Source organism: Saccopteryx leptura, chromosome 10 (assembly GCF_036850995.1).
Source record: "Saccopteryx leptura isolate mSacLep1 chromosome 10, mSacLep1_pri_phased_curated, whole genome shotgun sequence".
Lineage (NCBI taxonomy): Eukaryota > Metazoa > Chordata > Mammalia > Chiroptera > Emballonuridae > Saccopteryx > Saccopteryx leptura.
Window position 1 is genome coordinate 15,603,382 of NC_089512.1, and position 25,009 is coordinate 15,628,390.

Sequence of the window (25,009 nt, forward strand, 5' to 3'; positions counted from 1 at the left end):
TTTCCTAACTGAAATCCCACTAAAACTACAGTAAAGGGATTTTTTAAAGGCACCTAGAGAAGAAGAACAGGAAAAAATATAACAGCAACAAAAAGCTTGGATACTGCAAAGCTGTTTAGAGGCATGGGAAATGACTTAGCAGACATAAGAGAAATGACGGTAAGTGGGCCGAGGGGAAGGCTAAGGGCCAGCTGATTTTGCACATCAGAGTCACCAAAAGTCTCATGAATGATTGGCACCATATTTCTGGAAGTAGGGGTAAGGAAAGGGCCTAAAAATAAGGAAATTCCGTCCCAAGTGTAGTTACTCATTGCCCCTTTCTGGAAAAAAGGGTTTTGTTCCCTGGTAAAAAGGTAGCTCTCAGGACTAGGGGACAGCAGGCAGAGTTGAGGATAAAGGTACCGTATTACAAGATGTCAACATGTATATACAGGTTGTTGAGGCCCATAACTTCCTTGTGTCCCCTGGGTGCCTCTAATGCAGGCTGTAAGACCTTCACCCTCCAGAAAGGAGATTGCTTAACCTGACCTACCCAGAGGGAAGATCCAGATAACCTGATATCAGAGGTTCCTCTCCCTACTGGCTCACTGACCTCTTGCAAGCTAATCTTCTCACTCACACGTTCTGAATTTCTAATTAGTTTTTAATCCATCTCTCTCTCTCTCTCCCTCTCTCTCTCTCTCTCTCTCCCTTTCAACAATTCTGCATGGAAAAAGTTCCAACCTCACAAAAGTAGAGACACTAGTATCACAAATCTCCATAAGACTTATTACCCGGCTTCAACAATGATCAATATTTTACTAATCTTCTTTTATCTACATCTGCACTTTTAAAATTTGTTTTGCTTGAATATTTTAAAGCAAATACCAGATACCATATCACTTCACTGATCAAAAAAAACAAGATTGCTACACAGTGTGTACCTCTAACAGAAAAATACTTCTGAAAAGACATCACTCTAATACCACTATTATACCTCCCCAAATGAACAATTTCCTTATATCATTATAATACCCAGTCTGTGTTTTAAAGATGGTTTGTTAGAATCAGTACTCAAACAAGGTTAACACTGCATTTGGTTGACGTGCCCCCTAAATCTCTTATACTCTATTATAGTCACCTGTTGGGCAGATAAAATATATTATGCTCACTTTGTTAAAGATGGTGCTGCCCACGTGGAGGCCGTCGCCCAGGTGATATTAATGTGTGTTGGGGGCGGGCTGTGGGCAGGCAGAATCCTTGTAGCCTGGGGCTTGGTTTTGGGATTAAGCCCTTCTCACCCTTTTTGATGTGGGGTGGTACAATCCCATCATGTCTCTGATAAGTGACTTTGTATTAGAGACTTCCCTATTTTGTATATTGGATTAAAGGTTTTGATTTCTACACTATAAAATGGGGACAGAACGGGAGCTCACTCTTAGTTCCTGAGATTAGCATTAGAGAGGAGAGCAGAGAGCAGAGAAAGGCCACGTGGAATAGGCCAGGAGAAGCAGCCAAGATGGCGGAGTGTTGAGTGAGAAGTCAGTTTGTGCAGAGTTTGTGCAGGGAGAAGGAAGGAGATGGGGAACAGAGGTGAATAAGTCTGGTGAGCTAGAAACCTTTGATTCTAGGAAACTCGGATAAGTCAGTAGCTTTGTGAGCACTGAATGTGAGTGGGTTTTGGAGCCCAGTGTGTGTTTTTACTTGCCCAACGGGTGCAAGCTAGGATTAAAGATAATGGCCCATCAGTTTTTGGCTCCATTGTTTCTTTACCGACGACTGTCTGAATCCAATGCAAACCTGCATGGGCCAGGCTGCTGTGATGGTAGCCCTGGCTTCTGGCTTTACATCACCTCTTCTTCATGCTATCCACATTTTTCATTGCCATTTTTGTTGTTGTTGTTGTTTAAAAGATCAAGTCATTTGCCTTGTAGAAATTTCATATTATGGATTTGTTTGATTATACACAGTGTCCTTTTAAGATGTAGTATTTCTCTATCCTCTGTGCATCTTTTGAATTGATATAGTTCTAGATCAGAGACTCTTACCCTTTATGTGTCATGGACCCACTTTGACAGTCTGATAGAGCTCTTCACAGATTATTTTTAAATGTACAAAATAAAATGCACAGAATCACAAAAGAAAACTATTTACTTTGTTCCTCCTTATGAGTAATCATTTGTCTTAAGTTTTTGGTTTTCTGTTGGTCAAATAAGTTTTTAAATATGATATATACGTTTGCTCGCTTACAGTTTGTATTGGGTGTAGGGGGACAGGCTGTAAGCAGGCAGGATTCTTATAGCCTAAGGCTTAGTTTTAGAATTAAGCCTTTCCCACCCTTTTTGATGCAGGGTGGTACACTCTCATGAGGAATCCCATTATGCCTCAGATAAGTGACTTTGTATTAGAGACTTCCCTATTTTGTATATTGGATTAAAGGTTTTGATTTCTACACTATAAAATGGGGGCAGACTGGGAGCTTGCTCTCTTTCTGTTCCTGAGAATAGCATTAGAGGAGAGAGCAGAGAGGAGAGCAGAAAGAAGCCATGTGGAGGAGGCCAGGAGAAGCAGCCAAGATGGTGGAGTGCTGAAAGAGAAGTCAGTTAATGCAGAGTTTGTGTAGAGAGAAGGAGATGGGGAACAAAGGAGAATGAGGCTAGTGAGCTAGAAACCTTTGATTCTAGGAAACTCGGATAAGTCAGTAGCTTTTTATTTTTTTTAAGATTTTATTTATTGATTTTACAAAGAGAAGGGGGGAGAGTGAGAAGTATCACTCATAGTTGCTCCACTTTAGTTGTTCATTGATTGCTTATTGTATGTGCCTTGACTGGGCAAGCCCAGGGTTTCAAACTTGTGACGTCAGTGTTTCAGGTTAACGCTTTAGCTATGGCACCACCACAGGCCAGGCAAGGCAGTAGCTTTGTGAGCACTGAATGTGAGTGGGTTTTGGAGCCCAGTGTGAGTTTTTACTCACCCACCATGTGCAAGCTAGGATTAAAGATGATGGCCCATCAGCTTTTGGCTCCGTTGTTTCATTACCATCTGTTCGAATCTAATGCAAACCTGCATGGACCAGGCGGCTGTGATGGTGACTGTGTATACTGGCTTTACGTTTTCCTTCCATGGTTTCTTGTTTTTCAGAAAATATAAGGAAATTGCATAAAAAATATTCACCTTTCCTTCTTAGTCTAAAGGTAGCATACAATAAACACTATTCTCACCTAGCTTTTTCCCACTTAACAATATCTCCTGGGCTCAGCCTCATAATGTTATATAGCAATCCTCTTTGTTTCTTAGTACCGTTGCATAGTAACCATGAAAAAGAGAATAAGATGCTTGCCTGACCAGGTGGTGGCACAGTGGATAGAGCATTGTACTGGGATGCCAAGGACCTAGGTTCGAGACCCCGAGGTCGCCAGCTTGAGTGCAGGCTCATTTGGTTTGAGCAAAAGCTCACCAGCTTGGACCCAAGGTTGCTGGCTTGAGCAAGGGGTTACTCAGTCTGCTAAAGGCCCACGGTCAAGGCACATATGAGAAAGCAATCAATGAACAACTAAGGTGTCACAATGCGCAACAAAAAACTAATGATTGATGCTTCTCATCTCTCCGTTCCTGTCTGTCCCTATCTATCCCTGTCTCTGACTCTCTCTCTGTCTCTGTAAAAAAAAAAAAGAAAAAGATGCTTCAACAAAGGAATGCTTTCAGAATAAGAAAGAGTAGTTGGAAAAATCAAAGGATGATATCAAAAATAAAAAAACGTTTTAAGAAGAACTAGAAGATAAAGTTGAAGAAATCTCCATTTTAGGAGAGATGTGATTTGAAATCGGGACTAAGTCACAGGGACTATACCACAGGGCCCAATTCTGGAAGTTCAGGATTTCCAAAAAATAAAATAGGAAAAATGGAGAAGAAATAACCAACAGAAATTTTCAAGATCATTTCCCAGAACTAAAGAGCTTGAGTTTTAAGATTGAAAGAACCCATCCAATGCACAGTGGAATGGATGAATGGGCCCACATCAAAGCACATCATTGTGTAATTTTTAAATATTTGGGATGAAAAAGAAGATGTTTCGGGCTTCTAGGGAAAAAAAACACAGTAGAGAAGTCACATAAAGTGGATAGTTGGATGATTTTAGAATTCTCAATCAATAGCAGTACAGGACACTAGTGGTCACTGGAGGAATAGCTTCAAAATCCTGAAGAAAAATTATTTCCAACCTAGAATTTTATACCCAGCTAAACTATATTGAGGGTGCTGGTTTTCAGACCAGCAAAACCTATAAAATCTTTTATTTGATGATGCATAAAACCAGAAAAAACCCACCCTGGATAATAAGAAGTAGCAGTGTTATTTCAAGACAGGAACCATCAAATTATCAGCTAACAGAAAAAAGTTGCCTCTGGGGACAAAGTCAGATGAAAAGGGCAATTGCTCCTCTAACTGTAAGAATATATAATTTTGATAAAAATATAAAAATATCAGAAAGCAAAGAGACAGTTTTAAAAAAAAAAAGAAAGACTTGACTGTTTTGAGTTAATGTGACTGCTTGAAGGACTATGATGAAAGATACAGAGAAAGAGGTGTAACAAAAATATTCTGAGATGCTTATGTAAGAACCTGGCTAGGCCTTCTGGAAGCGGACTCCTTGCAGTTGGACGAAAAGAAGAGACAGAATAGAAGAGATGGCATAGGCCTTTCCTAAATACAGAACTGGAAGATGTTGGGGGGAAAAAAACCATTGGCGAAAGGATCTGTAAAGTCTCCTAAAAGTGCAGTGATTAATGATGTCTGGGGAATAGCAAGTAACTCCAACTATTTGAAGATTAAGAGTGTTTTCCCAATTTTGCTTCATGTTATAATCACCTGGGGATCTTTTTTTTTTTTTTTTTTTAAATTTCTCGGAAGCCGGAAACGGGGAGAGACAGACAGACTCCCGCGTGCGCCCGACCGGGATCCACCCGGCTCGCCCACCAGGGACGACGCTCTGCCCACCAGGGGGCGATGCTCTGCCCCTCTAGGGCGTCGCTCTGCCGGGACCAGAGCCACTCTAGTGCCTGGAGCAGAGGCCAAGGAGCCATCCCCAGCGCCCGGGCCATCCTTGCTCCATTGGAGCCTTGGCTGCGGGAGGGGAAGAGAGAGACAGAGAGGAAGGAGGGGGGGGGTGGAGAAGCAAATGGGCGCTTCTCCTATGTGCCCCGGCCGGGAATCGAACCCGGGTCCCCCGCACGCCAGGCCGACTCTCTACCGCTGAGCCAACCGGCCAGGGCCACCTGGGGAGCTTTTTAAAATCCCTATGTTACACCCCATGTCCATGTCATACCTCATACCAATAAAAATAGACTATCTGGGAATAGGAAGAAGATATCGGTAGTTCCAAAAGACCTTCAGGCGATACCCATATGCACTGGAATAGTGTTTGTGTGAGGAGCCTGAGACTTGAAGGGTAGGGCAAAATTGTCACGAGTTTCAAATGCCCAGCTACCTAATCTGGTCTCTGGGAGGCAATGGGATGCCACTGAAGGCTTTTGAGCTGGAAGTGATGAGCAGCAATATTGGGGGAACATTAGCACAGAAGAAGGGGGAGAAGCTGAGACTCCAGAAGCGAGAAGACTACTGGCTAGATCCAGAGGCTATTTCTTCACTCAGAGTAAACAGTGCAGAGTAGTAAGCAGGTTGCGTGTATTGTGTTCCCTGTCCTCAAATCCTCTAGCTTCCCTGGAAATGGTACTTTTTATCTCTCTAATGCTCCGTGGTGCCCCCCCCTGGGGTCACAGGGGGCCTGGCACAGTGGCACCTCAGAAGGAAATGAGAACCACCAGGAGTTAGTGCAGACAACAGCCCCAAGAGAGGGTGACCACTTGTTCTTAGATTGGGCTAAATCCTGGTAAGTGGGAAAGTAATCCCAGAGAAACCGAGTAGGGGTGGTGGGTGAGAGGCCGTGCTTCTTGCGGCTCCGAATTAACAAAATGGCAGCCTGAGGGTGTCCTAACCTTCTACCAACTCAGATTGACCTTCCAGGCTGTTCTTTGCTGCTTCCTCTGGTGGTGAGAGACACACTCAATGGCAGGTGCCATGGGCACCATAGTGAGTGTTAGGAAGTCGGAGACCTCGCCAGCTTCTGCCCACCTGGATCCCTAGAGCCCCAAGGATGGAGGCTGGAGCTCAGGGTAAGTACAGGGCATCCAACAAAGAGCTGAGTGAGATGGCTAATGCACCAGGTTTGGTGACCACGGGCTCACTGTCCGCTTTCTGTGTAGGAGGGGCCTGAGGGAAAGACAGGCCTGTCAAAGCCCTTGTATTGACAATGGCCTGACTGAAGCCAGCAGAATGGTGTTAGGTCGCCAAAGGCGGGATGCACAAGGCCTGATGAGTTTTATAAGAAATTTATTTATGCATCTGCAAACAGATGGTTGGAGTCCAAAGTGGCTTCAGCCCCAAGAGAAAAAAAAAAGCCCTAGCACATATCGGAAGGAAGGACGGGGGCTTGGCGGTATTTCCTGCTGCAGGGGGAGAACTTGTTACCTGTGGTGGATAAACAATTGGGGGGGGGGGGGTGATTAATGACTGAGTAACAGAATGTTCAGATAAGTGATAGGGAGGTGACTAACTGGCAAGGTGTCCAAGGAAATGGGTATCAAAGCCGGAGGTCAGATTCCAAGGACACAGGTATGGAAGCCAGAGGCCAGATTCCAAAAAAACAGGCATCGAAGCCATAGGCCAGATTCCTGTCGTGGGGGTCTGATTTCTTCCGGCCTGACTAGCCCTACAAGTTCACCCAAACATGTCCTTGCAGGTGTGTGTGTGGTCAACCCCCCTGGTGACCTGCCCAAAGCACCGGCTCTTCAAAGGCGACCAAGAGACACCCCATTGGAGCGCTCACATATACGCTTCTTAAGAGACGTCGAAAAGACTCTTTTGCACAGTGACAAACACCCCCTCCCACCCAGTGGCGACGTGCACGTGACAGTCTTCGGGCTCTCGCAACTACGTGGAAACTTGGAATAGGTCTGCGGCCGCACACAGCTGGCCATCGGGGTCCCTGCGCCCCCGCCCAGCTCGTCTCAGTGCGGGCTCCGCGGCCGCTGCACTGCGCCGCCCCTGCCCAGGGCCGCGGCTCTCGGGCTTCCGCACCGCCCGCGGCGCCCAGCCTGCGGGGAAGCGGGGAAGCAGCTCCCGGGAAGGCGGCGGCGGCGGCGGTGGCGGGCCGGGCGCGAGCCCTCAGGCCCCGGCCATGTGGGACCCACGGGCAATTAGGTGCGTAAGCGGCACGGGAAGCGCGGGGCAGCCTCGGGTCTTCCCGTCCCGTGCCTCTTCCCGGCGAGAAGCGGCCACCCAGCGGGGCTGGCGACCCACGAGGCGGAGGCCGAGCGGGCTATCCCCCGGGGCCCCGCGCTCATCCAGGTGCAGACCCGGGCCTGTCGCGCGCGGGTTTGGAGCGGGGGGGATGGCTCTGGCCTTCCGGGTCCCGGGGGTCGAGGGCACGCGCTGCGACAGGACTGCGGCGGCGCGCGGCCTGCCCGGTCCCCACCCGGGGACCGAACCTGCGGCTCGCGGGGCGGACCCCGGAGCCACTAGCACATTCTGATGAGAGGACCTGCGGACGCGCCCCCGGGCACGCACTCGGGCTGGCAGGCTCCCGGGCGCTGGGCGGGATTTGCGGGGAACTTGGAGAGTGGCCGCTGCCAGTGGCGGGCGGTTCGCGATTCCAGCCCCGGGCGGGCCTCTTGCCCAGCCCACCGATCGTGAGCGGCGCTTGCCGGAAAGGGGCTGCACTGTCCACAGTCCTTGGCTAAACGAGTCTAAGGTGGGGGGGGGGGGGGAGCAGCGGGGGCCCAGGGCCAAGCAGCGATGTCCCCAAAAGCCCCGGCTTCTGCTTCCGATCGTTTTCAAACGTGGGCTCAGAGCCTGGGGCTTGGGAGGCGCGCTCGGCGCACCTACGGGGAGCCCTAGGCATGTGCAACCCCGCTGAAATAGCGCCTACCTTCCAGCGTGCAGCGCGGGCCAGCCCCCTTCCCATCTGGGGTTGTTTTCTGGGAGGCAGCAAGTTTTGGTGGCTCCTGGGGAATATTTTTGGGGGAAATGTGCAATTTGAATAATAACGAAAATAACTTTAAAAAGAGGAGAGAGAAAGGGGGCTCCGAGGTCTCTACTTCCCAGCCCTGTTGCTATTGGCCCAATCAGTCCTTAGCTGGAAGATTTATCAGGGAGCGAAGGGGCTTGCGTGCCAGCCAGGTCTCCCCGGCTGCTGAGTGCTGAGCCTCCCGGGTGCCAGGCACCTTTCTTAGGCAAGGCTGTTTACCCAGATAGCTTGGTCTTTTGTTGAGCGTCCTGTTTTGTACTTTGTAGGAAGTCCCACCTTGAAGAAGAGTCAAAAGTTTGTTTGAACTGTTTTCTAGTCAGTTCTATTTTGTAGAATTGCAGGGTAGGCTCTTGAGTTCTCAGTATCCTTTGGTGGCCCTTGCATCTTCCACAGGGGATGGAGGTGGGAGCGGGGTGTGTGGCATTCCTCCCCAGAGTCATCTCATTTCTTAGGCATATGGGGTTCTCGGTTTCCTTTGGATCAAGACCAGCAATAGAGACTGCGTCCACCCATATACATCAATAAGTATGCAACTGCAACAAGAGCGTCACAGTATATTTATTTTCTCTATTGGGTCAGGCAAAATGATATTTTCTGTGTTCACCAGAGAGGCCAAGGGGAACATCAGTTTTTCCCTGGGAAGTAACTTTGGAAGGGAGGAGTTGGTGTCCGGGAAATAGAGGCTGATATTCACACACACACACACCCCCTTTTTTTTTAGTGAGATAGAGAGAAACAGACAGACAGGAAGGGAGAGAGATGAGAAGCATCAAGTCATATTTGCGGCACCTTAGTTGTTCATTGATTGCTTTCTCATATGTGCCTTGACCGGGGAGCTCCAGCTGAGCCAATAACCCCTTGCTCAAGCCAGCGACCTTGGGCTTCAAACCAGGGTCCTTTGGGCTCAAACCAGCGTCCATGGGCTCATGTCTATGATTCCATGCTCAAGCTGGCAACCCCGCACTCAAGCTGGTGAGCTTGCATTCAAGCCTGCGGCCTCAGGGTTTCAAACATGGGTCCTTAGTGTCCCAGGCCAATGCTCTATCCACTGCGCCACTGCCTGGTCAGGCTGATACTCGTACTGGAGTAAGGAAATTACTGCTTGAGGAATGAAAGTACTACAGGACATGGCTATGTTGTGGTTCACACCAGTAGTGTCTACAAAGGCAGACAGGATGCTTCTGGTTATGCCGGTTCTGTCTGCCCACAGCCGCTTGTCTGCTTGCTAAGAGCCCAGTGGGGCCTTGTGTGAGCGCTGGCCGGTGCGGGTAGGGGAATAGTGGTTCCTTACCATCATGCCTTTTTTTCTTTTTCTTTTTTTAAAGAAGAAGACAGGAGAGTGCTGCTAGGCTGACACAAACTCTGAGCGTATACATTCGAAAGGGGGTTCTTTAAGTCACCGCTCAGAAGTTCATACCTGCAGTAGCAGCAGCTGGGCCATGAACATTTTATAGATGAAGACACTGAGCCCATCACCTATTAGTCGTTAGTGGTGAATCTGGGATTACATGCTGGTGCTCTTGACTTCTTGGCCTCTCTGGCTTTCAGGGACCAAATAGAAGCTTTGCCTTTGTGGGAGTCTTAAACTTCTCCTTGGTGATTAGTTCTGTTTTCTGGTGGCTGCTACCAAAAAGGCCCATTGCTGTGGTGTATGCCCTCCGATTATTGTATTTTCGTTTCTTGGGATGAAGTTTCTTTTGGCGAGCCAGAGTAGAGCCTGCAGGTCCTGTGTTTGGGTGGGGAAGATAAAGTGATCCTAGGATGTTGTTAAGAACCAAAGTGGAGGTTGGGTGTGGACCTCCGGCCATTGTCAAGCATGTGGTATTGTTTTCATTGACCCGGAGGAAAAAGTTCTCTGCTTTTTCAGATGGGGAAGTGGGACTCGCAGGTCAGTGCCCTGGCCGACGTTTTCCAGCCAGGGACACAGCTGCCAGTAGGCTCATAGTTTTTGGATCACGTTTCCTCAGAGGGCAGCCTGAGGTTCTTAAGGTTAAAAAGATCCTTATTATCAGAAATGAGAGAGGAATTGGAGGGGAAATCAGTCTCCTTAGCAAAGATGACACTTTAAGTTTTAGCTGAGATTGATGGTGGGGACAGTGGCAGTGGCAGGGAGAACATTCAGGTTTAAAACTTTAGACAAAAGTATTGAACCAGGGAGACAGACATCTCTGGAAACCCAAAATGTCACAGTGCCTAAACCAAGAATGGCTTTCTTCCTTTGGTTGCTGAGGGTGTCCATTCTGCCTGTCCAGGCATGATACGGAGACAGACAGACAGACAGACAGGAAGGGAGAGAGATGAGAAGCATCAACTCCTTGTTGTGGCACTTTAGTTATTAATTGTTTGCTTTCTCATATGTGCCTTGATGGGGAAGGGGATCCATTTGAGCCAGTCACCCTTTGCTCAAGCCAGCGACCTTGGGTTCAAGCCAGTGACCTTGGCCTTCAAGCTGGTGACTTCAGGGTTTCGAACTTAGGTCCTTGGTGTCCCAGGTCGACACTCTCTCCACTGCGCCACCGCCTGGTCAGGCTTGGTCTAAATATCTTAAGTAAGCATTGGCTTGTTTCCTTATTTGGAAGTGTGAATGAGCCTTACCTGTGACACCCTGACCCAGTTTACCTGAATCAACTCCCTCTTTTGCCTGGGCATTTGTTGAGTGTCAGTATCATTTCCCGCCTGTACTCACTAGGGCATGTTTGTCTAGCTCCGGTGAGCCTGGTGAGCAGGTGTGACTCCTGTGTACCTTTTAGAGCCAAACCAAGTCTGGGTTTAGCTGTGTCTATGTTTGAAATTCTAAAGACATTTCGATTGAGATGTTTTTCTTTCTTTCTTTCTTTCTTTCTTTCTTTCTTTCTTTCTTTCTTTCTTTCTTTCTTTCTTTCTTTCTTTCTTTTTGTATTTTTCTGAAGCTGGAAACGGGGAGAGACAGTCAGACAGACTCCTGCATGCGCCCGACCGGGATCCACCCGGCACGCCCACCAGGGGCGACGCTCTGCCCACCAGGGGGCGATGCTCTGCCCCTCCGGGGCGTCGCTCTGCCGGGACCAGAGCCACTCTAGCGCCTGGGACAGAGGCCAAGGAGCCATCCCCAGCACCCAGGCCATCTTTGCTCCAATGGAGCCTTGGCTGCGGGAGGGGAAGAGAGAGACAGAGAGGAAGGAGGGGGTGGGGGTGGAGAAGCAAATGGGCACTTCTCCTATGTGCCCTGGCCGGGAATCGAACCTGGGTCCCCCGCACGCCAGGCCGACGCTCTACCGCTGAGCCAACCGGCCAGGGCCGAGATGTTTTTCTTTTTTAAAGCACTGGGTCCTCCCGTCAATGGGAGTAGCATTTGGAAGGGGAGCAGGATTGCTATCCCTAGACAATGTGGGTGACATTTTGGAGATGTAGGGGTGGAAAAAGAATTTCTCTTCTTCCCTGCAAGGTTCTTTGGCTGTTCTAATAGTTAAATTGACAGAAAACAGATTAACAGGGGAAACATAAATTTAATTTTGTATGTATAGGTGGACCATAAAATACTAGGAGACTCAGAGAAGCGACTAAAGCAAGAAGCATTTGTACCTTTTAGACAAAGAAACAATATATTTATGAAAAATTGACAAGACAAAGGGGTTTGGGTTTGGGGTAGTAAATTGGTGAAGTAACAAGGTTTATTTATTTATACAGCCTTCTCTGCCCTAAATTCTCTGTCTGTGGTTCTAAGAATGCCTTCTACCTTCCTGGTAGAGGGGCAGTACCTTTCACAAGAGAGATTTGTCACAAAAGAGGACCAGGGTGTGCTTCTTGCACTGGCTGTTTCTCAATACCTTTAATTCAAAATAATATGCCAAAATAACGCATTTAGGGGATCAGATTCTGTTCCCCTTCAGAGGAAGCCGGGCCATTTTGGAGAAAACTGAAAAAACACAGGGAACGTGGGTAATCTCAGTGCTATACCGGCCATTTGATTCACGGCAGCAAGAATCCTTGGATCATAGTCATGATCTGGGATGAGCTTTGTGTCTCGCTGTGGCCTCTGGGGCATTCTTTGGTCACTCTTGGGCCGGCTTATCCTCTGCCCATCTACCTGGGTCCACTCTACCTGGAGGCTCAATCTTTGATGACTTCAGGGCTCACTCAAGTCTGAACTTGTTGGTCAGGTACTAAGGTTCTCCTTAATCTGTTCCTCAGACCTTCTGTCTAATGTGCCTTTAAAAATTTATTTTAATGATTGATTTTAGAGAGAGAGGAAAGATAAGGGGAGAGGAAGAGACATCAATTTGTTGTTCCATTTATTTATGCATTCATTGGTTGATTCGTGTATGTGCCCTGACTGGGGACCAAACCCCGCAAACTGGGTGCATTGGGATAACGCTCTACTCAACTGAGCTACCCGGCCAAGGACTCTAATGTGCCTTTTCTTCTCCCCTCTAAGTCTTACCTCTTCTCACCTCTTTTTGCTTTATTTTATTTTATTTTATTTTATTTTATTTTATTTTTACAGAGACAGAGAGCGAGTCAGAGAGAGGGATAGACAGGGACAGACAGGAACGGAGAGATGAGAAGCATCAATCATTAGTTTTTCATTGCGCATTGCGACACCTTAGTTCATTAATCGCCCTCTCATATGTGCCTTGACCACGGGCCTTCAGCAGACCGAGTAACCCCTGGCTCGAGCCAGCAACCTTGGGTCCAAGCTGGTGAGCTTCTGCTCAAACCAGATGAGCCCACACTCAAACTGGCAACATCGGGGTCTTGAACCTGGGTCCTCTGCATCCCAGTTCAACGCTCTATCCACTGCGCCACCGCCTGGTCAGGCACTTCTTTTTTTTTTTTTTTTTTTTTCTGAAGCCGGAAACGGGGAGAGACAGTCAGACAGACTCCCGCATGCGCCCGACCGGGATCCACCCGGCACGCCCACCAGGGGCGACGCTCTGCCCACCAGGGGGCGATGCGCTGCCCTGACCAGAGCCACTCTAGTGCCTGGGGCAGAGGCCAAGGAGCCATCCCCAGCGCCCGGGCCATCTTTGCTCTAATGGAGCCTCGGCTGCGGGAGGGGAAGAGAGAGACAGAGAGGAAGGAAGGGGGGGGGTGGAGAAGCAAATGGGCGCCTCTCCTATGTGCCCTGGCCGGGAATCGAACCCGGGTCCCCTGCACGCCAGGCCGACGCTCTACCGCTGAGCCAACCGGCCAGGGCCACTTTTTTGTTTTTTAAGGCAGCATCACCCTTCGCAAAACTCAGGGCCCTGTTCTCTGGAGGATGGAAACATATCAGACATAGGCGCTGTTTGTTAATAGTGATAGAACAGGTAATGCCAGACAGCACCATGCGAAGGGATTCGTGGAGATTCAGACAAGCACCCTAAGAGAGTTCCCAGCCCCTGAATCCTTCATAGCGGGAGATGTGAGAGGGCAGTTTGAACTGCGCCTAGACAGGTGAAGAGAACTTCTAGCAGGCAGATTGAGGGGTGCCGGGAGGGAGAGACAGGCATTCCAGGTAAAAGAAGCAGTTTCTTTTTAAGAATAACAGTGAGCAGAAGGGCTTATACTTTAAACATCAAAATAATAATAATAATAATAATGGCTGGTCCTGTGCCAGGTTCTATATTAAGCATGTTTCATATATTGTCTTACTTAATTCTCATAGCTATCTTATGAGCGATTCTCAGTTTACAGATCTCACTGCGCCAGAATGTACACTTCATGAGGGCAACCGTATTTTGGGCCAGTCTTGCTTGCTCATTCTTGTGTTCCAAGCATCCAGCAGAGCGCCTGGCACCCAGTGTTTGTGGACTGACTGAGAACATAGGAGTCCAGCCCTGTAGGTGATACTGTCCCCATTCTCCAGGAAGGAAACTGAGTTAAGTGAGCTGGGTACCCGCACCAGGCCTGGAAGAGGTCAAGTGGCACTTGATTCTGGGCTTCTGGATTTGCTCTCCTACCAGGGGGACACATTCATATTCTTCTGTCCTTCTGCCACTAGCCCCAGCCTGTTACATGGCTGTTCAAAGGGATGGAAGAGGGAGGGAGCCAGTGCATTTGGGGTCCCGTGGCTACAACACTGTGGACGCATAGTGTTGGCGAATGCAGGAAGGGTAAGTTGTGGCGTGTGCGTGTGTAGGGCTTAGAATGGGAATCTGAGCTATTTGAGCTTTATTCTAAATGGAGTTCAGAGCCATGGGAAGTGGTGTGTGTGTGTGTGTGTGTGTGTGTGTGTGTGTGTGTGTGTGAATAGCTCTGAATTTTATTTAGAAGGCTGGGAGTGTGGATAAATAGATCTTTCAGTTTTCAAGGCCCACGTTTCAGCAGACTGTTAGCTAGTGTTGGAGCTGGGGCTCGAACTCGGTTCTCCCAGCACTGCCGAGGGGCTGCCCTTCAGCGGTCCTTGTGTGCGGAATACTGTTTTATTTTTGTTTTCTCTTTTTTTTTTTTTTTTTTTACAGAGACAGAGAGAGAGTCAGACAGAGGGATAGACAGGGACAGATAGACAGGAACAGAGAGATGAGAAGCATCAATCATTGGTTTCTCGTTGCGCGTTATGACACCTTAGTTGTTCATTGATTGCTTTCTCATGTGTGCCTTGACCATGGGCCTTCAGCAGATGGAGTAACCCCTTGCTTGAGCCAGCGACCTTGGATCTAAGCTGCTGAGCTTTTGCTCAAACCAGATGAGCCCGTGCTCAAGCTGGCGACCTCGGGGTCTCGAACCTGGGTCCTTCCGCATCCCAGTCCGACGCTCTATCCACTGCGCCACCTCCTGGTCAGGTTGGAATACTGTTTTGTCTATGGGAATTTCCTGGGCACCTCTGGACCCTCCCCATGCCACAGTGGGTGGTGTTTTAGCATCTTTGCTGGGTTTGTCTTGCCCTTCATTCAGATTGAGGGAGAAGTAGATTACTCTGGTCATGAGGGTGGAAGGTAGCATGGAGGCCGTTAACCAGCATTTAAAGTATTACAGAGGGGTTTGGGGAGGGATCTGGAGGAGAGGATGACTGGGCTGCTATTATTCAACTCACGTCCTCCTGTAAATGAGAAAGCACCTTTGTTCCAGGGCTGCCACAGGAGCCTCTTTGGGACTGCTCCAAACTGTACGAACTTTAGTCACCTATAGCTCCCATGTGCTTTGGGGAGAGTGGGGAATAGGAAAGGCACATGGCACGTGTTGGGCAGCCTGGATTTAGCACAGGTACTGAGTTAAGATTTATAAGCAGCCCTGGCCGGTTGGCTCAGTGGTAAATCATCAGCCTGGTGTGAGGATGTTCTGGGTTTGATTCTCAGTCAGGCACACAAGAGAAGCACCTGTCTGCTTCTCTACCCCTTCCCCTCTTGCTTCCTTCTCTCTGTCTCTCTGTCTCTCTCTCTTCTCCTCCTGCAGCCATGGCTCAATAGAAGTGAGTTGGCCCCGGGCACTGAGGATGGCTCCATGGCTTCCACGTCAGGTGCTAAGAAGAGCTTGATTGCTGAGCAACAGAGCAATGCCCCGGATGGGCAGAGCACTGCCCCCTCATGGGCTTGTGCAGTGGATCCCAGTCAGGGCACATATGGGAGTCTGTCTCTTTGCTTCCCCTCTTCTCACTGAATAAAAAGGAAAAAAAAAAGGTTTGTGTTGGGTGATGCCTAACTTCCTCATTTGTCTTGAGGCAAAGTGTGGAATGCTAACTTTCTGGGTGCTTCGGGTTTGCTTTGGCAGGGATTTGATTGGAATTTTAAAGGCCATCTTCTGATTTCCACCAATTGCCCTCACCTCTTGTTCACCTCATCTCTTCTGGGGCTCATGAACACCGATTTTGACATGGATTTTGTGCCTTGCTTGGAGAAATCCCTTCACCTTGATTAAACCTGTTTTCTGACCTGGGAAATTGGGATAATTATACATCTCTCACTGGCACTGTCAGGGACAGTCCATGAGAAAATGCCCAAGAAGGGCTTAGTGTGTGGAACAGAGTAAGTGCTCAATAAATTGTACTTGTTATTACGTAGCTATCTTGGACTGCTCTCATTCAAGTAGCAATGTGGAAAATTGGCACTTTGGGGCGCATACCGAGGAGAAATTGTGCTCTTTACTGACTAACAACTGGAAGGGAGACCTCCTCATGGCCTTCTCTCTGGGGGCCAAATGATCTGCTGCTGACCCAGGAGTTGAAGTTGATCCATCTTTGCCCTTTAGTGATATTTCTTGAGCATCTTCCAGGGACCTGGCATGGTTTTAGGGACTTGGAACACCTGCCTTTCAGGGTCCAAACCATCTGCACACTGTCCAAGACTAAAACATGCTCTCAGCTTCTTAGCTCGTCCTTCCTTGAGAATGGTTTGCTTTAGCCCAAGTTTACATTTTCCTTCTTTTTTTATAGTTAAAATATTCCTTCTTTTTTGAAATTATGGGGGAGAAAAGATAGTACTCTATCTATCTATCTATTTACTTATTTATTATTTGTTAAGAGAGAGATGGAGACAGAAAGAGAGACAAACAGGAAGGGAGAGAGATGAGAAACATCAACTTGTAGTTGCGCCACTTTTGTTGTTCATTGATTGCTTCTCATACGTGCCTTGACCCAGGTGGCTCCAGCTTGACCCTTTGCTCAAGCCAGGGAACTTGGGTTCAAGCCAGCGACCTTTGGGCTCAAGCAAGTGACTATGAAATCATGTCTGATCTCATGCTCAAGCCATCATCGACTCCTTGCTCACGCTGTGAACCCACGCTCAAGTCTGATGAGCCAGCATTCAAGCCGACGACCTTGGGTTTGGAACTTGAGTCCTGAGTGTCCCAGGGCCGTGCTCTATCCACTGCGCCACTGCCTGGTCAGGCAAAGATAGTACACTTAACAAAATGTTACTTAGCAAAAGAAAGAGCTGGCAACCCTATTCAGGTTCCTTTTGATTTATTTTCTGTGTGTGCAAATGTTATTGTTTGCTAGTTCCAAATGAATTAACAGGATTATTTTTTTGCTGTGAGCCTTTCTTTTCTTTTTTTTTTATTTCTTTTTTATTTATTGATTTTAGTGAGAGAGGAAGGGGAACCGAACCAGCATCCTCTGCAATTAGGGACGATGCTCCAACCAACCAAGCTCTCCAGCAAGGGCTGCTGTAAGTTTTTCTGAATCTCTGGGGCTATATAATTCCACCGGGGGTATGTGGAACTATTTGCTGACCATTGAATTCTCAACAGGTGCTTATAAATATGTAAACATCTTTCTCCTGCATTTTCCCCAAGCGGTCAGCAGCTTGGGCAGTTTTATTTTGGTTGGATGTATCTGGTGGTTTCTGGTTTGTGCTTTGTGTGGTTGGGTTTTATTAAATTTGTGTCCTCTAAGGGAACAGCTGACAGCTCAACATTTCTTGGCTTTCCAGGAGACGGTCAGAAATCCAAAACCACCATTGAAATGAACCCCTCCCCCCCAAACATTTCTCCCTTTCCCATTCCTCCAGCTTAATCATCTGTCTCTGAGAAGTAAATAAAGTGCCAGAAGACCGCATATTCACGCAGCCACGCTGAGCCCTCGGGTTGCAGAAATAGTAAGACTTAGGAAGATGCAGTGTCAGCCCGAAGAGCAGAGTCTACTGGGGAAAAAGCAGAAAAACAGAGGTGTCCGCATGGAGCTTTGGAGACCTAGCACAGGGGCGGGGGCAGGACCCCGTGAGGCGGACCTGGTTGAAGGTGAAGTCGTAGAGAGCAGTGACAGAGGCAAGCCACTCTCCTTCCCTTTCTAGCGAGTGAGAGAAGAAACAAACTCCTTAGGCAACGGAGGAAAGTTCTGGAAGGCTGGTGATGTCTTTGGTAATTAGGGAAGGGGCAGGTGAGCACCTGGGCCTCGGAGGTCATGGCCTCCCTCTTGCTCCCTGTCTCTCCTGTCTCTGGGTATCGTATTCTGTCACCCCAAAGGGGCTTTTCTTTGCAGGGTAGGGGGCAAGGCCGCATCTGTCTGGCGCCTCCTGCCTCAGCTACCCCCAGAGGAATTGCTCCTGAAGTCCCAGTGGAACATCCTGTCGCGGACCTGGCCGGTTGGCTCAGCGGTAGAGCGTCGGCCTGGTGTGCGGGGGGGACCCGGGTTCGATTCCCGGCCAGGGCACACAGGAGAAGCGCCCATTTGCTTCTCCCCCCCTCCCCCCCCTCCTTCCTCTCTGTCTCTCTCTTCCCCTCCCGCAGCCAAGGCTCCATTGGAGCTGGGGATGGCTCCTTGGCCTCTGCCCCGGCTCTGGTCGCGGCAAAGGGACCCCCTGGATGGGCAGAGCATCGCCCCTGGTGGGCAGAGCATCGCCCCTGGTGGGCGTGCCGGGTGGATCCCGGTCGGGCGCATGCGGGAGTCTGTCTGACTGTCTCTCCCCGTTTCCAGCTTCAGAAAAATACAAAAAAAACAAACAAACCACACACACACACACAAAACACATCCTTTTGCAGGGGCTCAGCCTGCGGGTCTGGTGCTCAGGTGCCCGGCGGCCTCTGTGCCCCGCTGTGCTCTGAGAAGGGCTCTGCACAGCTGTGGGACTCAGCCGGTTTGCACGGGGTCGGCAGAACCGATCCTTAATTCTTGGTTGAGTTTGGTGAACCGGTTGTTAAAACGGCACTTGTCATCCGGGTTCTCGAAGGTGGGTGCCTGGGCAGCCGCCCAGTGTGGAAATCACAAATTGACATTCCTTACTCTTTTTTTTAACGTTGATCTGTGCAACAGCGTATTCTAAGCGCCTGTAGTAATGCTCATTCTGCCCATAGGTGAAAAAAATTGCAAGTGAGGACGCCAGTCAAGAAGCACTACAGAAATGTCTTAACTAACAGTTTTATTGTCTTTTGTCAGGTATTAGTTAATATTTTTTCATTAGTATTTTAAAACTCTTACAACAATCTAGTTTTGTGTACCTCTCTTATCGTTCTTATTTAAGTATTAAATGCAGGAAATCATAAACTACCTTTCGGTATACTTGTTTTTTATACTTGCAGCGGTGACTAGGGCAGAGAACTGGTTGTTAATTTACTTGAATCCCACCACTGCCTCTGCGGTGAGCTGAACAGCCCTCCCAGAGGGAGCCTGCCTGGTGACAGTCCTGCTGAAAAAGGTTTATTAGGGCCAGTGAGCAGGTGCGGGGCCCTTCTTCCCAAAGGGACAATCACAGAGAGAGATTGGGGCCATTTTCACCTGTGTCAGCACTGACGCCTCCCGCCCACCCTCCGAGGCCTCGAGTGTCACTGATTCTCTTAGCTATAGCTGCCAAACTGACTGGTGATTTCAGGAAAACCCTGTGAAAACAGGCAAATACACGGGCTAATTTTTTTAGCAAATACTCTTCTCTTTGCTGAGCCAACAAAGCAAAGGTTCTGTAAATGTTGCAGGGTTTACACTCAAATTGCATGCAGCGGCCGCCATAGCTCACACCATTACCCTGAACCCTCATGAGCCGGGGCAAGACCTGGGTTCTGGTCCTGGGATTCCTGCCTACCCTCAGGTGGTATGGACCAGGGTGCTGGAGGGGTGGGGTGGGGGGGGGGGGTAAGCTAGGGTTTCATCTCCAGGGCTCACTCAGTGCTGTGTGACCTTGGTCAGACCCTCGAATCTCTGAGCTAGGGTTCTTTGCTCTAGTAATTTTAGTCCAAGCATCTCACTTTATTAGACCCTTTCTATTTATATGATTCTGTGAACATATTCAGAAAGGTGTTGTATTAGCTTCCTAGAGCTGCAAACACAGAAAGTACCACAAACTGGGTGACTTAAGACAACAGAAATGCATTCTGTCACATTTCATGAGTGTTCTCCCCATTCCCATGTCTACTTCCCAAAGTTGACCACTCTTGTTCATTTCTTAAGTGTCCTTTAAAAAATCCTCCTCATATCTCAAGTGTACACACACACACACACACACACACAAATATATTCTTAAGCTCTCCAAGTTGCTCTATAAATTGTTCTCCAACTTAACTTTATTCACTTTAATTGTGTATTTTAACATCTCTTTATCTAGATCTGCCTTATAGTTTTAAGAACTATATGGTGTTCTGTACTAAGCTGTCCCATTTATTAAAATATAAAATTTAATTGTTGGGCCCTGGCCGGTTGGCTCAGCAGTAGAGTGTTGGCCCGGCATGTGGATGTCTTGGGTTTGATACCCGGTCAGGGCACACAGGAGAAGCACCCATCTACTTCTCCACCCCTCCTCGTCTCGCTTCTCTCTCTCTGTCTCTCCTCTCGCTCTTCTCCTCCTGAAGCCATGGCTCGATAGGAGTGAGTTGGCCCTGGGTGCTGAGAATGGCTCTATGGCTTCCGCCTCAGGAGCTAAGAAGAGCTCGGTTGCTGAGCAATGGAGCAATGCCCCAGATGGGCAGAGCATCGCCCCCTAGTGGATCCTGGTTGGGGCGCATGTGGGAGTCTGTCTCTGTCTCCCCTCCTCACACTGAATTAAAAAAAAAAATCCAGTTGTTGGGCTTTTGGATTTGTACTGTTTTTGCTTTTACAGAGAACGAGGCAGTGAATACCCTCATGTACTTAAGTGAAATATGTTTGTAGAATAAATCCCCTGAGGCTAAAGAGCTGTGTGAACAGTGTGTGCACTTAATGTTTCTATAGACAGATACTTCTCCACCTAATTCTGCTATCAGCAGTACATGTTAATGACTCTCCACCTATAATCTTGCTGATGTAGGGTGTTATTAAACTATTTGTGGAGCTTTTTGATGTACAGAAGTTCTAAATTTTTTATGACTTCCTGACTATCACTGTATGGTTTCTGTTTTCATTATCGTTAGAATGGCTTTCTCAGATGTGAAGATTACATACAATTTATTTTTTATTTTTTTTAATTTTATTTATTTTATTTTTCTGAAGCTGGAAACAGGGAGGCAGTCAGACAGACTCCTGCATGCGCCTGACCGGGATCCACCCGGCACGCCCACCAGGGGGCGATGCTCTGCCTATCCGGGCATCGCTCTGTCGCGACCAGAGCCACTCTAGCGCCTGGGGCAGAAGCCAAGGAGCCATCCCCAGCGCCGAGGCCATTTTTTGCTCCAATGGAGCCTTGGCTGCGGGAGGGGAAGAGAGAGACAGAGAGGAAGGAGGGGGGTGGAGAAGCAGATGGGCACTTCTCCTGTGTGCCCTGGCCGGGAATCGAACCCAGGACTCCTGCACGCCAGGCCGACGCTCTACCACTGAGCCAACCGGCTAGGGCCTACATACAATTTTTGATGCATTAAATCTTTTGAATTTATGTAATTCAATAATCAAAACATTGCCTGACCAGGCAGCAGTGCAATGGATAGAGCATTGGCCTGGGATGCTGAGGATCCAGGTTCAAAACCCTGAAGTCACCAGTTTGAGCGTGGGCTCACCAGCTTGAGTACAGTGTCACCAGCCTGAGCATGGGATCATAAACATGACCCCAAGGTTGCTGGCTTGAGCAAGGGGTCACTGACTCGGCTGGAAACCCCGATCAAGGCACATATGAGAAAACAATCAATGAACAACTAAGGTGACACAACGAAGAATTGATGCTTCTTATTACTCTTTCTTCCTGTCTGTCTTGTCCCTGTCTGTCCCTCTCCCTCTCTATCTCACAAAAAAAAAAAAAAAAAAAAAAAAAGAGGAATCAAAACATATAGAATTTGACAGTGATAGCCCTGGCCACTTGGCTTAGCAGTAGAGCATTGGCCTGGCATGTGAAAGTCCCAGGTTCGATTCCTGGCCAGGGCACACAGGAGAAGCGCCCATCTGCTTCTCCACCCCTCCCCCTCTCCTTCCTCTCTGTCTCTCTCTTCCCCTCCTGCAGCCAGGGCTCCATTGGAGCAAAGTTGGCCTGGGCGCTGAGGCCATCCTCATGCACTCCGCCATGGACTCCACCTCAGACACTAAAATGGCTCCGGTCACAATGCAGCAATGCCCCAGATGGGTAGAGCATTGCCCCCTGGTGGGCATGCCAGGTGGATCTTGGTTGGGCACATGGGGGAATCTGTCTGACTACCTCCCTGCTTCTACCTTTGGGGGGGGGGGAAGAAAAACTTAAAAAAAAAAGTTTACAGCGAAAAGTAAGGAGTAGGTCTCCCTTCTCATTCCTCCACCACACTCCCTAATAAGAGTAAATAATTTTATTTCTGGTGGATCCTCCCACAATTTCTTTATGCATATACCAGCAAATGCAAATATATGTTCTTATTCAGCCCTTCCCTCTGTTTTTAAATTTTTCACAAAAGGGAGCATAGTGTACACACACTGTTCTGCATTTGCTTTTTCTTTTTTTGTATTTTTCTGAAGATGGAAACGGGGAGGCAGTCAGACAGACTCCCGCATGCGCCCGACCGGGATCCACCCGGCATGCCCACCAGGGGGCATTGCTCTGCCCATCTGGGATGTTGCACTGTTGCAACCAGAGCCATTCTAGCGCCTGAGGCAGAGGCCATGGAACCATCCCTTAGCGCCCGGGCTAGCCTTGCTCCAATGGAGCCTCGGCTGCAGGAGGGGAAGAGAGAGACAAAGAGGAAGGAGAAGGGGAGGGGTGGAGAAGCAGATGGGTGCTTCTCCTGTGTGCCCTGGCTGGGAATCGAACCCAGGACTCCTGCACGCCAGGCTGACACTCTACCACTGAGCCAATCAGCCAGGGCCTCTGCATTTGCTTTTTATTTATTTATTTATTTTTAAATTTATTCATTTTTAGAGAGGAGAAAGAGAGGGAGAGAGAGACACAGAGAGGGAGAGAGAGACAGAGAGAAGGGGGGAGGAGCTGGAAGCATCAACTCCTATATGTGCCTTGACCAGGCAAGCCCAGGGTTTCGAACCAGCGACCTCAGCATTTCCAGGTCAACGCTTTATCCACTGCACCACCACAGGTCAGGCTGCATTTGCTTTATTTTATTTTATTATTTTTTTCATTTTTCCGAAGCTGGAAACGGGGAGGCAGTCATACAGACTCCTGCGTGCGCCCGACCGGGATCCACCCGGCATGCCCACCAGGGGGCGATGCTCTGCCCCTCTGGGGCATCGCTCTGTTGCATCCAGAGCCATTCTAGTGCCTGAGGCAGAGGCCACAGAGCCATCCCCAGCACCCGGGTCGCGGGAGGGGAAGAGAGAGACAGAGAGGAAGGAGAGGGGGAGGGGTGGAGAAGCAGATGGGCGCTTCTCCTGTGTGCCCTGGCCGGGAATCGAACCTGGGACTCCTGCACGCCAGGCCGACGCTCTACCGCTGAGCCAACTGGCCAGGGCCTGCGTTTGCTTTTTAAAAATATATTTTGAAGTCTTTTGCAAATCAGTACATAGAAAACATCTGCATTCCCTCTTTCTTTCTCTCTTTCTTTCACACTTGTGTTATACTCTGTGTGGGAGCTGCATTTTAATTTACTAAACCAGTCTCCTGTTGATGGGCATTAAGGTTGGTCCCAGGCTTTTATTATTATAACAGTCTGACAGTGAATAGTCTTGTATGTCTGCCATTTCCTGTGTGTGCAATCAGTCTGGAATATCGATCCCCAGAAGTGGAATTGCTGGGTCAAAGGCCATGTATACAGGTCACTTATTAGATATTACTGAATTTTCCCCTAGAGCTGTTGCAGGTGATCTAAAATGTATACTTATATTTTCTCTTAGTGCTTTTATGGTTTTTCTCAATGCTTTCTTTTAACAAAAATAAGGTATTTGCTTGTGATGAAAGGCACAGATTTTAGGTGTACTGTTTACTAAGCTTTAACAAATGTGTATACCTATGTGGCCACCACCCCAGTAAAAATATAGAACGTTTCCACCCCCCATAATAAAGAAATCGTTTCCCTTCGATTTCTTAAATTTGCCAGTTCTAGAAATTGATCTAAGTGGAATCACAAGTACATGCTTTTTTGTGTGTCTGTTGCTCAACCTAATGCTTTTGATATTCTTTTTTTGCTGCCGTGTGCATCATCAGCTTATTCTTTTTTATTACCGTGGGTTTTAAGAAATTGTATTTTTCAATTACAGTCGACATTCTATATTATTTTACATTAGTTTCAGGTGTACAACATAGTAGATCGACAACGAAACAATGTAGGCTGTGGTTTTTAAGTTTTTTACACTAACATTTTTTCATTCATTCAGAATGGATTTTGATATACGATGTGTACCAGTTTTCTATCGTTGTTGCCATAACAAACGATCACTAACTTAGCAGCTTGTAATGACACAGATTACATAACTACGCCACAGTCTGTAGGTCAGAAGCCTGGGTGAGCCTGGCAGCTGTCACCAGGCTGATATCAACGTGTTGGCTGGCTGGCAAAGAATCCTCTTCCGGGCTCCTTCGTGCTGTTGGCCGGGTCCAGTTCCCTGCAGCTTTGGGGCTGAGGGTCCTGTTTCCTCACTGACTGTCAGCCCAGGAGCCTCTGTTTCCACGGCCGCTTAACCTTCCTCATCACATCGCCCCCTCTCCATCCTCAAGGCATGCCAGTCTTCCTCACACTTCGTGTCTTCTGCTGCTTCTCTTGTGCCCTCTTGACCCCTGGCATCTCTCTCCAGCTGGAGAATGTGTCCTACTTTAAGGGTTCACGCGACTAGATGGGGCTCCCCAGACCATCCAGGATAATGTCCTCATCTTAAGGTCTGTAATCTTTAATTCCATCTACAAAGTCCCTTTCGCCGTGTGCTGTCATGTTTTCACAGATTCTGGGGTTGGGACATGGATTTTTCCAGGGGGAGATGTCCATTATTGCTCTGCCACATGGTGTGAAGGAGAAATTTACCCTCTATTCCAGACATCAAGCCAGTTGTACCAACTGATTCATCCTTTCCCTGTCGACTTAAAAAGCCACCTTTATCATGAATGAAATTCTTTCATAGAATATATTATCTCTGTATGTTCTGTTTGTTTCATTGATCTTCTTATTCTCATGTTAGTTATCACACTTAAAAATTAGCTAAGTTTGAAAAATGCACTTTAAGCCTGGCCTGTGGTGGTGCAGTGGATGGAGCGTTGACCTGGAACGCTGAGGTCGCCAGTTCAAAACCCCTGGCTTGCCTGGTCAAGGCACATATGA

General features: G+C 48.2%; 2 protein-coding genes across 2 annotated transcripts in view; both read left to right on the forward strand.

Annotated features, from left to right (window-relative positions):
• The window catches only part of EPM2AIP1 (EPM2A interacting protein 1), an 835,019-nt gene that overhangs the window by 66,198 nt on the left and 743,812 nt on the right, over nucleotides 1-25,009 (forward strand). The gene's annotated exons all lie outside the window — the stretch shown is intronic.
• TRANK1 (tetratricopeptide repeat and ankyrin repeat containing 1) overlaps nucleotides 7,116-25,009 on the forward strand; it is a 117,509-nt gene continuing 99,615 nt past the window's right edge. The window contains exons 1-2 of the mRNA XM_066350754.1: nucleotides 7,116-7,236; nucleotides 17,041-17,124. Coding sequence (XP_066206851.1) covers nucleotides 7,214-7,236; nucleotides 17,041-17,124 — 107 coding nt within the window. The 5' untranslated portion in view covers nucleotides 7,116-7,213. The remainder of the gene's footprint in view (nucleotides 7,237-17,040; nucleotides 17,125-25,009) is intronic.